General features: G+C 38.3%; 2 protein-coding genes across 2 annotated transcripts; both read right to left on the reverse strand.

The window, feature by feature from the left end:
• Positions 1 to 3,422: 3,422 nt before the first annotated feature.
• LOC5576609 (vasorin) lies at positions 3,423 to 5,044 on the reverse strand. The gene is made up of 2 exons (XM_001662714.2): positions 4,893 to 5,044; positions 3,423 to 4,828 (listed from the first exon to the last, which is right to left on the reverse strand). Exons 1-2 carry the CDS (start codon positions 4,961 to 4,963, stop codon positions 3,610 to 3,612), a joined length of 1,290 nt encoding a protein of 429 aa, XP_001662764.2. The 5' UTR covers positions 4,964 to 5,044; the 3' UTR covers positions 3,423 to 3,609.
• A 7,243-nt stretch (positions 5,045 to 12,287) lies between these two features.
• On the reverse strand, positions 12,288 to 14,662 carry LOC110675532 (chaoptin-like). The gene is made up of 2 exons (XM_021840827.1): positions 14,535 to 14,662; positions 12,288 to 14,463 (listed from the first exon to the last, which is right to left on the reverse strand). Exons 1-2 carry the CDS (start codon positions 14,603 to 14,605, stop codon positions 12,357 to 12,359), a joined length of 2,178 nt encoding a protein of 725 aa, XP_021696519.1. The 5' UTR covers positions 14,606 to 14,662; the 3' UTR covers positions 12,288 to 12,356.
• Between the last annotated feature and the right edge of the window lie 4,257 nt (positions 14,663 to 18,919).

Genomic DNA, 18,919 nt, shown 5'->3' on the forward strand with positions numbered 1-18,919 from the left:
AAAATCCAATGGATATTTCCGAAACAGATCACTGATTCCGATAAAATAGATGATAATTTAGATACAAGTCTTTTAAAGATATCAGGATTTCTACAACACTCTTGAGAATGTCTTTGTTCTGAAAAGTGATGAAGTAATTTTAGGAAAATTTCTCAACGAAACCCATAACTTCCTGTAGGATATTCTAAATAAAAACCCTGGAAAATCTCGAGTGGAGCGAGTGGAGCTCTTGAAGGAATTGTTGCACTGTTTTGTGGTGTTTGACCCCAAATGAACTATCAATTTCAAGGATCCATTGAGAAATTACTTCAAAAAATATTTACAAATAAAATGTTTGAAAGAACTAAAAGTTTTTGGAGTGGTGTAAGAAAAATCCCCGATTGAATTTATAATTCAAATTTCTGGAAGAATTCCTGTTAGATTTTGTGGAATAATCCTTGGTAGAATTAACGGAACAATTCCTGTATTAATCTGTGGGGTAATTCCAGAAGGAGTGGTTCTTAATAGTTAAAAAAATCATCGTTTTCTCAAAATGAAAACTACTTGATTTTTTTCAACTCTAGAACAACCTATGTATAATTTTTAGGAAGAATGATTGAAGAAATATTTCTCTAGTTATTAGCTCTGAGATAATTATTAGTGATGAAATCGCCCAGTGAACCACTTATCGTATAAGGATGTGCACCAAAAATCTCATATTCATACGTCAAAAATCAGAATCGCACAATATGTCAAATCAAAACGAATAAATGTTAACACAAATTGTATATAATTCTCCACTACGATTCATTGTCGACAAACTTTGTTGACAACAAACCATGCCGTAAATAGTATAATCTAGAATCGCATCAAGTTGTATAAACTGACAGATCATATATCAATGCAGATTAGCATCAAATGAAATCGCAATAACTTAGCAAAATTTGCCACCCGAGGTCTTTATCTTCTGGCGGTAGGTGGGCTTCAAAGAACAAAGCGTGTGTGTTGTATAGCAAACTTCTTTTGATGTTGGCAAACAATCACACCATATTCATATAGCGGTCTATGGTGTAGTGGTACGGTACCGGTTCAGGGATCCAAAGGTCCGGTGTTCGAGTCTCACTGAAAACTTTTTTTTATTTTTATCGGAATTTTGTGGCATCGTATTGCTGACCATGGAAAGTCTGAAAAAATCGTGCGAAGTGCGAAGTGCGTAGGGAGTCGATGCCGGTTATGGACCCTTTGCGTATTATGGACTCCCTACAGAAAAACATAAGATTAGCACTCAAAGCAACCTTATTCCTATGAAAATCCACCGGGGGAACTTCGATTGCATTGTTAGTCAGCAGTTTCAGGCAAAATATTTGGATTGAGGCGCATAAATACAGATATTTGAACAGTTTTGTAAATGAAACCACACAAGAGGGTCCATAATACGCATTTCCAGGTGGGTCCATAATAGGCACGTCGGCAGCGAGCCGGATTACATGGGAATCAAATGGAGGGTCCATAATACGCAACGTCAAATTTGTAAACAATCCTATTATGGACCCCGGGAGGGTCCATAATAGGCATTCGGACAACAGTTTTCCAAATGTATATTTCTCTGGGAAAATCGTATGATTTTGTATGTTGCATGGGTGTACTGTGAAGTAAAGACATTGAACTTGTTATTAGACTCCACAAAACGTATATCGGCCTAAGATATAATTGCGGAAAGGCGTCGAGAATGAATTTAAGTTACTAAGGGGTCCATTACTAGCATTGACACCCTATATGGCCTCCAGTTTGGTGTGTATATAGCGTTTTCAGGCATTTTATACGAGTGATTTGATTCATATATATTCATATATAATGAAAGCAAAAAATATAGCAACCGAAATGTTGACTGGGCGGTAAAACTGGAAAAAGTTTGCTTGTTAGAATTTCAGGGAGAATTAACGGAGTACCGAAACGAGTGTTGAAATGATTTTCTACAGCTAATTGTGAAGAAATTTCTTTTGACATATCTTGAAAAATCATTTAAAGAATTTCAAACTGAATTCCTGAGAGAATCACTAGATGAATCTTTACAAATTCTCTGGATGGAACTTTGGACGAGTATTTGAATGTATTCCTGAACAAAGCTCGAGAATTCCTGAAGGTCTTCCATGATGAATTTATAAATCTATAGAATAGTCTTGTAGTAATCTTTGCAGTAAGATCACTCATTTAAGACACTTGGAGACCGGCTTGGTTTAGAATATGGCTCATAATAGAAATGTTTCCAAAGCAATTCCTGGCTTCCTCATGCTCAAGTTATAGATGGCCCAGAATATTCTATGAAACGAGGTTCTTTTGAAAATTACTGTTCTAAAAGGTTTAAATACTACAGAGGCCCATATTACCAATTCAGTTTCCCTCCAAACCTGATTTGCCTCTCCTGTCTTAATTTCAATTTGTTAAAAAATGTTTTTTTTAATATGCGAAATATTTACCATAATTCCGGGGCCCCTAGAAACCTGGGACCCGGTGCGGACCGCACCCACCGTACCCCCCTAGCTACGCTACTGATTCGAAGAGTTCTTACTTTGGATCAGCTCTACTGTCTCCAGCAATAATGTTTGAAATTGAAAGTGTTTGATTTTGAACATCAGGTCTTTTGTGTGGAAACAAGCATTGACAACTTGTTCTAGAAACAACATTAACATCAATTCAGCCCTTCCTAACAGATGCGAGTTGGTGTCAAGCTTAGATGCAAGACTTACACTACGAAGATGAAGCTTCGAATCTTGGTCGGACGGAAACGTTTATTTTGAATATTTTTAATTTTCAAACCTTAACATGCAACATCCAATTCAAGAACCGTTCCTATGATATTGTCAAGATTAAAGAGTAGTGCAAATCCAAGAGCAGAACTAGTGATACCAACGTGCTGATATTTTACCCCGTGTGTAAAATTTAAAGGAAATCCATAAAAAATCGAGTACGATTCTGAACATTCTAAATGTTGATTGTCATGATTTCTATTAATGATGGGTATGATTGTCAATTATGCGATTTACAATTGAAGAAACGAAATTTTTCCAATAAATCTAGCCATCTTAACCCATAGTTGCATTTTAAATCACATTTCACTTTGCAAAAATGTCAACAAATTATACTTCAAACATTATCAAAAACGGGCGTAAAAGCTTGGATTCCACAAGAATAGGGTAATTTACGGTAGGTTGTTTACTTTCTGTGCGATCGATGAATGCTTCCATTCAGACACATGAAATTCCAGTGAAAAGATAAAAAAAATAATAAATGTGCTCCTAACCAAAATAAACTTTTCATATTCTTATTTACATCCATTCAAAGCGATTCCATAAAAAGAGCCCTAAGCTATAGTATACTTCGTGTAATGTCAAAAAAACGAGCAGATGGAGAAGAACTTAATACAAACAAATTCACCAAACATGACTCGTTCGCAATTCGTTGGTTTATTTGTTTTCATAACTGATAACGGTTTCCCTACAAATTCTTATCAACAAGGGAGATTATTCATTCGCATGCTAGTCAATCCGATCCGTCCTTAAAGCTACTGATATCAATCGAATAAAATGCTGCCTGATGGCGATGACTAATAATTGTAAGCCTAAAATGTTGTCACTGGATGGCCCGATAGTTCGGGTTCGGATTCACAATGGTCTCCGCGTATCGATCCACTTCTGAATCGGATTTTTTCAGCCTAAACCAAACTACGGAAAGCATGGCAAGCCCGATGATTTGTGCTACATAGAGCAATGTTAGATATCCACTGATATAGGCATCCGAGATGCCGTAGACTTCTTCAGGAGGCTTTACCGGAGTTGGTGTTGTAGAAGCTGGACTGGTGGCAGGGTTATTTGCAGCTTGCCTTGGATCGGTGTTAATTGGGATAGTGCTAAAGATAGTGGCGGAGATTGTTGGTGTCCTCGATGACTCGGTAGTCAAGGTTGTGGCCAGTGTCGTAGTGGTTGGTGGAATACATTCAACTTCGGGATGAGTTGAATTGCGGCATACGAAGCTATCTTTATCTGGGATATCTCTGAGAAAACATTCCAATTCAATAGTATTGTTATGCAGACACAACTGCAGACCAGCTTTCACTTCTGAGACGATTCTTTTGAGGTTGTTGTTTTCAAGCGAAACCAGCAAATTTGTTCCCGAATCCGATCGTCTTAGAGTTATTTGGTCAAATGCCCGAGCGTGGACCTGTGTGATTTTGTTATTTTCTAGATATAAAACCTTAAGATTGACCAATACGGAAAATGTACGCTTATCCACAGTTTCAAAACCACATTGGATACACCATAACTCTTCAAGAGCATCGCTGATCAAGAACGGCTGATCACCTTCAGGAGCGAGTTCATTGTTGAAACTTAAATCCACTTTCAAAATATGTTCAAGTGTTTCCACCATCTCTCTTGGTACACGTTGTAACAAATTCCTCCGCAATTCTATAACTTTGAGGTTTCCATTGCCCTGAAAAGCTCCACCTTCAATGTGTGTAATTTTGTTTTCAGTCAAATTAATTTGCTCCAGACGCGGCATTCCAGCAAGCGATTTGTTGTATATTTTGTCCACGCCACATCGAAAGCACAAAAAATCCGTAAGAGAGCCCTGATAAATGAATTGACTTCCATTGGAAGGGAAATTTAAATATTCGTTGTTGTCCAGAATCAATTTTTCCAAGCCATCTAATTTTTGGAACGATGAAGGATTGACCGTCGTTATATTATTTTCACATAACGTAATGTGTTCAACAGTGGAAGGCGCTTTTCTGATCAATTCTGTACTCGGACTGATGTCCGTAAGGTTCTGTCTGCATAAATTCAATCCTGACCTGAAACATGGAACCCATCAATTAGACACTGCACGTAAAACACAACATATTACAAACAACTTGCCCGTCATCGCTTAGCTCGCCACACGAGACACATCCAATTAACACAACCACCAACGGAAAGCTTCTCATCATTCAATTTCTGATGGCACTGTGAGCTCCTCAAGGTGGCGTGAACTGCGTCGACGCCAAATCAGTTGGATTGATATGAAAAAAAAACTGATAGTGGAGATAAGATATACCATAACTTGGATTCCAGTCGATTTTTCGCACATTTCTCGGACTACTCATTCCCTTTCCATACAATGTTTGCTACTAGGTTTGCAAAGTAGGTACCGTAAAATGGGGTAACTTTGACCGGAACGACTAATTGAAAAGTTCGAACAACATTTTTCGATGGACTATTTTCATTGCATGAATGGTGCCTGCTACTTGGACACGTCAGTAGTCAATCATCAATATTAACCTCCTTTTCCCGATCAGCCTAGATAGCCGCGTGGCGTAGTGTCGCTTGCGGTTTTTTTTTCAATTGGCTAAGAATTAATGCTACGGACTTCCTTTTCCGGTGGTAAAATTCCATCTCACAGGAGACCCCTAATTTATGGTGTGTACCGTTAGAGGGGTCTTAATAAAACTTAACCGCAAACGAAGCCTGTGGAGTACCAGGGCGCCCTCTACAGTATTGAGCCCTTCCTGCGCTACCCGGAGAAATGGTGCAATAAAAAAGTAAAACATAAAACTGGGAAAGTATTCAACTCTAAGTTGGGCTTGAAGTTTGTTAAATTTGTAATTAATATAAATGTTAAAGGGCACTTAATTTCTGCATAACTTATTTAGTTTGATTTGTTTCGTATTTGTATTTATGCAATACAAACATTTTAAGGTGAAGATGAATCGAAGCCAAACCTCAAATTTTCAAGAGCACGAATCTGGAGAACCGAGCACCCGTTTGAGCTGAAAACTTAATCGATTGGTCACCACCAGCTAGTGACCAATCGATTAAGTTTTCAACTTAAACGGATGTTTGGTTCGATTCATCTTCACCTTAAAGAAATAATTTTCCATTTTGACAAACGATTTCCGCCAAGTTGCTTTATAACGAACGACAGCGGTGACTGTGTGTTTTTTTAATTAGCATTGCTTGCCAAATAAGGACACGGAGCACTCGGACAGAAAAGAAAACACGAAAACAAATTTATCAACAGCACTTTATTTCATGTTTTTTTCATTTCTCAGTTGAGAAATCAGTTCTTCTCAGTTCTCACACATTTCCATAATATGTTTGCATGTGTTTTAGAAACACGTGTTTTTCAATCTTCACTATATTATATAAATAAAAGTTATTCATTGAAGAAAACAAAATTAACTTAAAATTTATGTTTCGATAACTTTAATATAAAATCATAATTATTTCCAAAATAAAAACTATAACTATTTCTTAGCTATCAAAAGTTGACAATTTCTTGGTCGGTCCAAAAATGTCTAGAAAAGACAAAAAGTCGAAAATGTTATTTTTTTTCAAAGAAAAGATAATTTGCCACGAGACAGATCATTTTTAACCTTTTGTCTTTTTGACCTTTTGACCATCGGAAATTCTGTCTTTCGAGTCCCTAAGTAAAAAATATATTAGAAACTATTTCAATGCAAAAATACTGGTGTTTCTGAATAGAAAAATTACTAACCCAATTAACTAACATAATTTTAAAACCTAAAACTATGTGTGATACTAAAGGTTCAGGACTAAAGGTTTTACGGGCGTTTTGTATATGGTATATTTGGTGCTTTTCGACCGCAAGTTCATCTGAAGCTGCTTCCACGGATTATGCGCTTCCGTATTTCACGGCTACTTTACTAGATTCTTGGCGAGACTATAGGATTCAAAATCCATATCTCTTTTTTGTACCTAACGCTTAAGCTTGCTTAAAACACATGTTTGTTCTATTTTAAATACGTTTTGTATTGAATAAAGTTCAAAAGTACCCTTTTGTTTCTTGATTTTTTTATATAACCATTAGATCTATGCACAAACTTTGAGTAAGTTGTGTTTTCCGATCACTTTTAGAAAACACGCATAACTTTTCAAAAGGACCTAGAGGTTCTCTTCGTTTCTCCCAATAACTGAGGCACATTAACCTCTTCAATTCGTATGAAATGCTAGCCAAGAACATTGCTTTCGATCTACAGTGGAAATCTTTTCAGAAGCTGTAGTATTGCAGTGTTATAATCGAATGAGAGTGAGCGACGCGAGAATCTCTCATTTTTAGATAGGTTCTTTAGCAAAAAAAACATATTTAAAGACACGGACACCGTACGTACGTCTTCAGCCATTTAGCTGCACAGACTGTAAGCTTAACTCTAGACAACAGACAAGCATGCTCCAGTGGCCAACCGTGAAACATTTCTGACGAAAAGTTGCAATGGCTGGAGCGTCAATCGAATCCACACCCCACGATGCGCTTACTGCCTGACAACACTAATCGCTCTAATATAATAATAATAATACTAATTATATTTGTTTATAGTGCCACTGATATCAAACGTCACTTCTGTTGAGATGTCAGGCAAACGAACTTTAACTGAGATTTGCACAGCTGAGATCAGCATTATGATTTAAGGCCTTAAGGTGTGTAAATTTTCCTTGATTGTTTTTTGGAAAGAATGTTATAGTCATGACAATCTGTTCAATTGAATATTTTTACACGAATTGTATTAGAAGGAGTCTACTATTTTAACCATATAGAGGGATTGTACCCCATTACCTAGAATCCCATTACCCCGAATGCCGTCACCCCAATTTCCATATCCTCGAATGACCCATTACCCCGAATGACATTATCCCGGATTTCATTATCGGAGGGCAATGTAAGCTTTTGAAATTATAAGATTCTGGGTTGAGGTGCTTTCGGGATAGAATCGGGTTCTAATTTTAACCTTCCCCATGCATTAAGTAAAAGTTGGACATAATTTGTAAGTATGATCTTGACACATGGACACCTGGAATCTTTTTCAAAAGGAACAGGTCCATATAATCACAGACAAACAGACGTAACTAATGTTTGGCCATCGCACTGTGTTTTATTTCGTCGATTTCATGCGCTTTTTAAATAGTGCCCAAACCGTTGACTTTGGCGATATAGTTTGATCGGAGGAGTTTCTTGGTAACATTTCGCAATAATCATGATACCTGGGAAAATTGATACGTGAAAAAAGATTAGGAATCGAATGAAAATACCGTTAAAAATACCGTTCCTACTGATTTTGGTTCACAGCCGCCGGAGTGTTAAAACGCATCTTCTGATGAAAAAAGTATTGTGATCAATTCACCTAGCAGTGAGATAGAAAACCTATTTTTTCATAACATTCAAATAGACATATGGCGTCTTCGGCAAAGTTGTAGAATTAACAATTTAAAACAACTTTGTCGAAGACATAATTTTTCTTTTTTTTCTACTTTTTGAAATGCCGTTGTATGTGAATGGACCCTAAAAATCATACTAAAAGTATCATAACTTTTTTCCAAGAATTTTGACATACTTTGTGTTTTTACAAAGTTTTTGTCATAAAAAAAAACGTGTTTTTGCTGAACATATCATCCCGATATCTTTTGAAGTACAAAGTTATTTATGAATAACTCTTTTTTCAAGGGGTAGTTTAGGCCTCTATAATTTCCTTCGGCGCAAAATGGCGCAGACAACTCTTACAAATCATGAAAGTACCATATCTTCCCTTCCGGCAGATGATAAAAACATTTGTCAATAAGCGTCTTTTCATTGATTCCTACTATTGAACAAATAAGCCTTATTAAAACGATTTCTACCGATAATTCCTTCACTTCCAGAGATAGAGAGGTGCGATGTTCAGCAAAAACACGCGTTTAAAGATATCTAACAAATTTACAGAAGACATGAAAAATTGTAAAAATCATCTATCTCATCATGCAGATAAGAAAGAAAGTTCGAGTCTTCGACAAAGTTAATTATGAATTCAAGAAAGTCCGAATTGCAAACAGTTTGGCTATAAACGGCGCTAGTGAACAGTTGAAATTGAGCACTCTTAGCTAATTTTATCTCTTGAGCAAAATAAGATAGAAAGATCGAGTCTTCCGCAATGTTGTTCAGAAAGTCAAGGGCATCCGGAAAACAGATTGATTTACATATTTTTAACATCATACAATTTCTATCTCATAATATTGATAAGGATATCCGAAAGGCAAACAGTTTGGCTCGAAATGTTGTCACTAGTTATGGAACATCAAGTATGGAGGGTTGACCGTTATTGTCTCTCAGGATTTAATAAGATAGAATGTCCATAATGTTGTTCAGATAGCCATTGGCATTTGGAAGTGGAAGTGATTAAGTTCAGAATCAAATTATATTAAAGTAATTCAGGTTTGATCCATTGTATATTCAAATATTTCGGAGCTGATGCACCTTTTAAGAATTCGGGTAAGTTTTACTTCATGTGCGAGTGATCCATGCCTGACGCACATCATATTTGAATTATTTGAGTAAAAAACACTTCATATCCAAGTTTAGGACTGACTCACTTCACTTTATATTCAAGTGTTTCAGGTACGATTGGCTGCATTTTTTAGAGATTCTGAACTGATTTACTTCATATTCGAGGACATCACTACTGATTCACTCTATCTTTGAGTGATCCAGATCTGATTCATTCATTTACAAGTGATCCATGTCAAGTTTACTTTATATGCAAGTGTTTAAAGTGTGATTTAATATATATGTTAATTATTCGGGTCTGATTTGCTTCATACTTAAGGACTTCATTTTCATGTGACTCAGGTTTGATTTACTTCATGTTCGAGTAATTAAGTTATGTTTTAATACTTGTTCAAGTGACTGATGCTTTTAATTTTCGAATTATTTAGATTAAATATTCATAATCAAGACTGATTCGCTATATTCGAATGTTTCAGGTCTTTCATACTTCATATACAAGTGATTCAAGTTTGATTCTCTTTATATTCAAGTGATTCAGGACTGATTCACTTCATAGTCAAGTGATTCATGTTAGATTCGCTCCACATCCAAGTGATTCGTATCGCATTCATAGCGTGTTCACTTGCATCAGGTCTGATATACATTATAGGTCCAAATTACTTTATATTAACGTTATGAAGGTCTGAATTACTGCATATTCAAGTAATTCAGGTCTGATAATTTTCGAGTTTGTGTTATTCATTTTTGTTTAACTGTATTTGCCAGTAATTCTTGTCTTCCAAACAGTTTAGGACCAATTCATATCATTTTCTAATGATTCAAGTCTGATTCACTTTATGTTCAAATAATTTAAGACCGATTCACTTGATGTTCAAGAGATTGTGGATTGGTCTACTTAATTTTTAAGAAATCATGTCAGATTCACCTCATATTTATATTCTATTACACTTCGTGTAAAAACATTTAAGCGCAGGCGTACGCGCAACACTGCTGTCGAACATATAAATAATAATAAACAAGCCCGAAGAGGCTCTCTTCAGTTTTACACCTCAAACAAACAAGTTGTGATTCCCATGTAAGAAAAACCCAAGTGTTGAAAGTTCTCCCCCTGATAAGGTTGAGGATAATCCTCCCAGTTCGGTTTGCCCTTGTCCGTTTAAGTACGTGAAAGTTACACCCCTAATCCGGTTAGGATCCGGAACATCAAATATAATCATATTAAAGAGATTCAGGTATGACATCATATGCGATAGTTTCGAACTTTCTATCTTATGTGGATCACAAAATAGAACATGCTTAAAATGTTCAATTTTACATACTCCCAAGTGCACCCTAGCGGCAAAATTGCGAACCAAACTATTTGCTTTCCGAATGGCCTTGACCTGTTGAACAACTTTGCCGAAGACTCGAACTTTCTATCTTATGTAGTTCACACACAAGATAGAATATGCTTTAAATTTTGGGGGTGATGCAATATTCGACTGGGTCTTCTTCTTCTTCTTCTTCTTCTTCTTCTTGGCATTACGTCCTCACTGGGACAGAGCCTGCTTCTCAGCTTAATGTTCTTATGAGCACTTCCACAGTTATTGACTGAGAGCTGTCTTTGCCAAAGTTGCCATTTTTCGCATTCGTATATCGTGTGTCCATTACGAAAAGATTCTAGACCGACCGGGAATCGAACCCAGACACCTTCAGCATGGCTTTGCTTTGTAGCCGTGGACTCTAACCACACGGCTAAGGAAGGCCCCAACTTAGCCAACTGGATGTTGCAATACTTGTTTTAGTGAGCTCGTATTTATGACGGGTAGTGTACATCGCTTCCACAACAACTGTTGTATTGTAGAAGAGTACAGATGCGGCTATCAACGTGTCGTTCACATTCAAGTGACGACATGACTACTACAGAGATGCAGTACACTCTAATATAAATTGACGCTTATATTGAGCTGTTCGGTAATCTAATACGCATGGTTTTTAAATTAGTCCATTCATTAAGCGTGGTAAAGATGGATAAATTATGGGTGAAATTATGAATACAATCTACTTGGTCGGCTGTGATTCAAATCCATGACTCCTGTATGCTGGACGAGCGTTTTACGAACTAAGCTACCGAGCCACTTTCACCCATGTAAACGGTAAAGCACTCGTCTAGCATACACGAGTCCTGGGTTTGAATCCCAGCCAACCACGTGGATTTTTTTTCATAATTTCACCCATATTTGATCCATCTTTACCACGCGTAATGAGTTAGTTAAAAAATCAAGCGGATTGGATTATCGAATTTGAGAAAAATTTCATTTCTTCAATTTGATGACAGCTATGCAGCTTTAGCATGTGAAGTCTTTAACTCTAACAAAAAAGGTATTATTCAATCTTGTAATGAAATTTTGGAAAAATCTAAAGCTTTATTAGTTACATTTTAAAAGGTTTGGAAAAATGAATCTCTCGCTCCTGAAACAATAGTCCATATTTTTAGACGTGCATTAGTTTTGAGCTTCAAGAAATTAGAATTTCACATCGATTTCAACCGATTCAACATTCGAGAATGTATCATGTTATGAAATTCTGCTAAAATTCTAGTTCAATTCTAGCCACTCTTCAGGCTTTGATCTTCCTCAGTATGAAAATGCGCCACTATTATGGTGGGTGTTTAGACAGACTGAACCAAGTGTTTTTAATGGTGTCAGGAAAACGTACCCCAGTCATTCGAAACATCAAAATATTTGGATTATTTGCTGTAATAATGAAACTTATCTATTTGATGATACATCTTCATCAAAATAGCATCAGAAAATTTGGAACTGTTGGAGTTCTTCACGTATTTTTAGAGCACCAAAATATCATCTTGTCCGCGGCCCCCTCAAGTCTAATTACTATTTACGCCTATGTTTATGACGTTCTAAAATTTTGCCGAAGACGCGAAAAGTCTGGGACGCCAAATAAAATAGTTTGCATCGTAGCTCCACGAAATTAGAGACCAAATAAATCCTAGATAAGTCTCCGGAGACACAAACCCGAAAAAATACACTCCTAAGGCGCTAGAGGTTTTGTCTGGCTAAATTTTGTTCCTAGTCCAGTGTGCAATGATAAAATTCAAAACCCCAAAGACGACATTCCTTAATTCGACCATAATAAAAGTGAAACGGTGAGATAACCTTCTTCCATATTCGAAGAAATTTAGTTATAAACTGATATTTTTCTGAAATTCCACAACTACACGCCCCGTCTGTTAGCGCATCATTATATTTTGCCAAAGTTGCATAGTTTGCCAAAAGGGCTTCCATGAAGTTCTCCCCTCCTGAACAGCACAATTTCCTGTCTCTGATCAAAACCCCCAAGCGAGCATTATTTACCTTGAATTTGTCATCATGCAAATCGTACTGAGGCATAGAATTCATACACAAAAGTTTCAACAGACTGATACTTTCGATCGCCTCCGCTGGTAGCACTCGCAAATGCGTCTTATCTAGCATCAATTTCAAGAGCTTCGGGTTATTTTCGAAGGCGTTTGGTGCGATCGACGTAATAGGATTATTGGAAAAGTCTAGTTCATGCAATGAAGGCATAAGACTCAAGGTAATCGATGTGATCCGATGGATCCCACAGTGAGAAGCCATTAGAACGGTTACCCAACACTGATCCAAAATGGGCAAGTTGAATTTATGCCATAGATGTTGATTGTGGCTAACATCGACCATTGTGGTGAGAGACCTATGGTACATAAACAGCTCCGAAGGAAGTAGTTCCAAATGGTTGTTTGCCAAATCGATGCTTTGTAAGTTCCGAACTGTGGTCAATATGTCCAGTGATGTAATTTTCTTAATTTGATTACCCCGCAAGACCATGATTTTTAGTTCTGGCGTTTTGTCAAAGGTTTCCGGATAAAGAACGTTGATTGAACAGTGAATGCAGGAATATGACTCTAAAGAATCACTGTATAAGAAAGGTTTGTGTTTTGGAAAAGCATAATTTCTATTGAAGTTCATGTCAAGATTTATTAAGAAAGAGCAATTAACATAGCCCATAGGGTGAATCCACACAACGTTACGATTTGTAAGATTAACAACATTATTGCAAGGAGGGAGATCGACTGGATAAAGTACTTCTCCTTCATGGACGCTTTCCGGTAGAAAGTGTTCAAAGTGATTCAAAAGATTATCACCAGCAGCACAGTTCTGACGTAGATCTAAAGCATTGTAAACATTTATAATCTTATTTAGCTGTTTCGTTGGATGAAAGCGATTGAAATCGACACATATAGCCTCAAATGACCGTAACCTTCTCAGCAACTGTATCGGAAATTCCATCAAATTATTGTGATCTAAAGTGATCGTATGCAAAACGGTATTCATTTCAAATGTATTACCTTCCACGCGTTCGATTTCATTGTAACTCAAATCCAGAACTTTCAAATTTGGCATGTGCTCGAAGCTCTTTTCGTCGAGAACTTTTAATTCACATTGTCTGCAATAAAGGCTCTCCAAGTGACTATTTTCAAAGTCTAACCTCTCTAACGGATTTCCACTTAGTACGACACTTTTTAATTTTCTGTTTTCAGAAAAGCATTTCTCGTGTATTCCACTAATTAAATTATCCTCCAGATTCAATTTCTTCAGCTTCTTCACTTGACTAAACCATTCCCCACTGAGATATTCCAATCCACATCTGCTGCAAGCCACCCATGTCAACTCATTAAAATCCATGGACAGCTTGTTCAGCTCAAATCCATTGTTTCCGCTAACATTCAGCTTCCGCAAATGTTGCATCGTTTCCAGCTCGTGTTCGTGATTAAATCTAACAATTTTGTTTTCCGCGAGATTCAAGTACTCTATCCAATTGTAGTTAAATGCGTTGGCGGAAACTTGTTCGATAAGGTTTCCGCGAAGACTCAGTATCCTCAGTTGTCTCAGTTCGGAGAATGTTAATTTATAAATGGCTGTTATGCCACAGGACTCACAGTAGTAGTGCAATAGCGTCGAGTGGTACAAAAATGGCGATCCATCTGAGGGGAACCGATAGTGATGATTGTTACTCATGTCCAGCGTCGTTAAATAGCGATGATCCTCAAAATAATGTCGATCCATATGGGTGAGATTGCAACCGGTAAGGTCCACTGTATCGGCGCGAATTTCAAGGCAATCTTCCATTGAAACCTCCGAAAATTCTCCAAAGGTCCTGCAATCCAGTTTTACCGTGATAAGTAAATGGTTAAGATAAAAAATCTATTGGCAAAAATCAATACATACGACCTTAACAGGTAATAAAAAAGCAAATATTGCAGCCATAGGCTGTGTGGAGCTGCCAGGAGTGACAACATTTTACGCTTCGTGTCGCAACGACTCTGTTCGGCGTGATCGCCACGAACCGTGATAGGCAAATCACAGACAAACAGACGTAACACTTAGAACAAATCGCAATCAAAATCATAGTCGAGAGAACATGTACGCCCAATGCTAAAATCGGTGTGTTTGGCCGATGGGCCAATAGGTGGCGCTAGTGTGTAAACGTCAAACCCGAACAAAAACGATGCGAGCGCTGCGGGTGGTGGATTAACCACCTACAATATATTTGAATTTACCGTTAAAAAGGTGGTCGATGGAGTATGATGAGAGTGTGACCTCTGTTTGTCTGTGGGCAAATGAAAGACGCAAGCGCTTGACTTTTACTGTGCGCCCCGTTTTCAAGTTGCCCGCGAGAAGGAGCGAGACAGCACCAACACACGGCGCACAGTAAAAGTCAAAAAACAAAAGAATTTATGGCACGTACAAAGGCTCATTAGAGATGGTCGGGTTTCACTTTTTGCAAACCCAAACCCGATCCGAAACCCGAAAGAGAGATAAACCCGAATAAACCCGAGTTTGCTAAAGGGCTGAATTCCTCGTTTCTACTAGGAAAGAAAGCTTTCAGGTTGTTGCTCTGTTCGCAATGCTCACCAAACCCGACCCCGAGCCGACCCGATCTGACCCGAAAAATCACAAATTTTAAAACCCTGACGGGTTCGGGTCGGTTTTCAGGTTTGAGTAGATGGTTTCAATATCACCCCTTTGCCAGTATTATTTAGAAATTGGAAACTGCTGTTTGCGTTTGACATGCAAATCCAGTCTAACTGCGCTTCAGAGCACTATTTTTATGGTAAGAATTGTAAGGAACATACGGGATATCAATTTTCAAACATGAGGCAGATACGAAGCATGGGAGAGAGGAGACAGCTGGCTTGATTGCGAGCTCCCAAAACTCATGGCGAGGCTGTCACATTGGTTGGACAAAGTGCAAAAATTTGGCCAACCTAAAAGTGGATGTGATTGGAAATTCAGGTTATTTTTCTATGCTTTTGCATATAAAATCGTTGAGTAATCATACATTGACCGAGTTTTTGCTCTTCGAATCATTGTGTATAACCCAAACAAAATAAGAAGAAATCAAAGAAGCCAACTTATGAGAGATAAACGCAAAAATACATAGAATATCAAAAAGTAAACATTTGTAGCCCCAATGTATGTACCTCTTCCCCGAAAGCCATCGTTTTGCGTTGTTTGTCACGGAGTGACTGATCGATATAATTTAAGCGTACCTACGCCGTGAACCATCATGGTTAGCGAACATGTCTGATAGGGTGGGTAATAGGCCGTCCCTTATTTTTCGAAAATGCGAAATGTTTTAAGTTCGTTATTGTAAAGTGCTCGTTTTGGTAAGAAAAACATCAGGTTAAAAATTTTGAAGTCCGTGGTCACTAAGTGGTCCCCCAACGGCCCTGAAGGTATCGGGTGTAAATGACCCCAGTGTGCAAAATCGAGCTTGAGACTTTTTTCAGAAACGTTGCTGTTGAGCCCTTTTTAGCCCGCCACGCAAACTAACACCATTATCAGAAAGATTAGTATTAGCTCTTCCTGATAGTGGCATTGATGATCGTGATCGAGTTGAATTGGGCTCAGCAGCTTTTGCAAAGCCAATGTTTACCAATGTCGATGTGCCCTTTTGAAATTTTTGTCCAGAAATTCTGCTCGTTGTCCTCCTATCACCATATGGAAGATGTCTGTACAGGACATTAACAAGCTGCTGTATCAACTGAACGGCGACGGAAAGTTGGTGTTGAAAAATTCGAAAGGAGCTGTCCAAATTCGAACAAAGTGTAGTTCACTGTTTGTTGATACTCAAGAGGCACTCAAACATTTAAATGCCGAATTCTACACGCATGCAACTCGTGATGATGCATCAGTGAAAATCGTTCTTTCGGGTCTCCCTGTTTATAACATAGAAGAAATTAAAACGGGATTGACAAAGAACAACATCCCTCCTCGAGAAGTTAAGTTGCTGTCTAAAACAAGGGATAACAGCAGTGATGGAAAGTGGCGAATATTTCTGCTGAACTGGAACAAAAACAAAACCAAACGCTCCCGAGCGTCAGAGCGCTGGTTTACTCGCATCTGCGTGCTCCCGAGTAACCGAAGCTAAAAATAATTCGTGATCGTGTTCGGAGTTATTCAGAGTCATATTGTGCTTTTGAAAAAAAAAAAAAAGCTGTTTCCCCTCCGAGATTTATAGTTTCCAAGTGTATTTGACTAGTAGTTTACTGTCGATTTGATGGTTGTACAATTAATTTGTTTGACAAAACCATAATAAATCACACCTTGCTCGGTTACTCGCGAGTAAACGTTCCCGAGCTTGTTAATACTTCTTTTACCATGTTCTCCCGAGCAGACGGTTGCAGACTTACTCACACCTAGCCAGTTCGCGATTCTGTGATGTTTGTTATGCACTACTCGTGAGCTGCTTTGTGATGCGAGTTTTTCCATCACTGGATAACAGTAGTGCACTCTACGTACCTACTACACTTCGCTAAAGGTACAGTTAAGCTCAACAACTTGAGGGAGGTCCAGTACTTATTCAACGTTGTAGTAAGCTAGAGACACTGGACACGCAGAGTAAACGATATTCTACAATGCTTTCGTTGCCAACGCTTTGGCCACGGTAGCCGTCACTGCAACATGCAACTGCGTTGTGTTAAATGCGGTAAGCAGCATACATCTGGCGATTGCACCATTCCGAAAAAAGCATCGGGTGGTAGCATATTCAAAACACACAAAGACATCAAATGTGCTAACTGTGGTCAAAATCATGCAGCAAGTTTCAAGGCATGGACATTCCCATTACATCGGAAATGAGATCAGAAGCTGGTAACATGACTACCGAGAGAAATAACACCAATTTCTTCACCCTTTCTGAGTTTCTCGGGTTATCTAAAAAAATGTTCAACCGTTTTAGGGGATGTACTTCCAGAGAAGAACCATTTTTCGCTCTACGGAAGCTGATGACAAAGTATTTATACATTCACTAGCTTACAGAAAGTTAAAGTAATGAACTGGAACGGAAGATCCGTTCGCAACAAAACTCTGGAGTTGTCGAACTTTATTCAGTCGCATGAAGTAGATATTGCAATCCTGACGAAGACATGGTAACAACCCAATGCATCGTTCTTTATACCCAACTTCTCATGCATTCGTATGGATCGCCTAACTCAGTGGCAGACCGCGAAGGCGGTGTAGCAATTCTGATAAGGAATGGAAGCGACTACAATGTGTTCAATTGTTTGAAAACCAAAATCATTGAATCTGTTGGAGTTCGTCTTCATTCGACCATCGGAAGTATTGACATAAAAGCAGCATAGCAGGTCAATAGATGAACTACTGAAGTTCAAACACAACATCAAAACACTTACTAGACGTTCCGAGGCATTTGTCGTGGTGGGAGATTCCAATGCAAGGCATCGTATGTGGCACTGCAGCAGAGCGAATACAGCTGGTAACACGCCGGCAGGTCTAATACAGTCCTCAAACTTCTATGTACACGCCCCTCAGAGTCCTACATACATCCCGAGTGGTACGGGAAGACCTTCAGTCCTGGATCTCGTGCTTTCCAACTACCTTGTAAATATGTCAGTTCCAATAGTTCATCACGATCTCTCGTCTGATCATCTTCCAACAATCTTCGAACTCAATACTGGTTCCGGTGTCGTTATCCAAAACACACAAGTGCGCTGCTACCAAAGGGCCGATTGGTCCCGCTTCAAAAATGTAATCAACTCATAAATTGATCTCTCCTCAGAGTTAAGTTAGTCAACAACCTATACAGCGTAGGAAACATTGACGAAGCAATCAACAATCTAACAACAGTTATATCACTGAGCGATCTGCGCTGGTCAGTCCTCCAAACCCTGATAAAATCATCGTTCCTGACTGCATCAAACTGCTTATACGACTCCGTAACTGCAAACGGCGTCAATTCCAAAGACCAAGGGATCCTGCTTTAGGCCTGATTGTCAATTCACTGAACGTTAGAATCGTAGATGAGCTTACCAAAATTCGTTACAGGAACTTCGACAATACAGTCCAAGAATTAGTCAAAGGAGGTAAGAAGTTTTGGAAAATTTCCAACAACTTGAGAAACAAAGTGAAATATAATCCCCCCCCTATAAGTTGATGGTAGTTTGATGATATCGCCTGCGGAGAAAGCTCGGGTACTAGCGGAATGTTTCTCTAAAGCACACAATAATTCATTGCCTGGTGTCCCTTCTATTAACAGCGAAGTGGAAAAACCAATAGCTGATGTTGAGGCGCAACAACATGTCAACGAC

Source organism: Aedes aegypti, chromosome 2, assembly GCF_002204515.2.
Source record: "Aedes aegypti strain LVP_AGWG chromosome 2, AaegL5.0 Primary Assembly, whole genome shotgun sequence".
Classification (NCBI taxonomy): domain Eukaryota; kingdom Metazoa; phylum Arthropoda; class Insecta; order Diptera; family Culicidae; genus Aedes; species Aedes aegypti.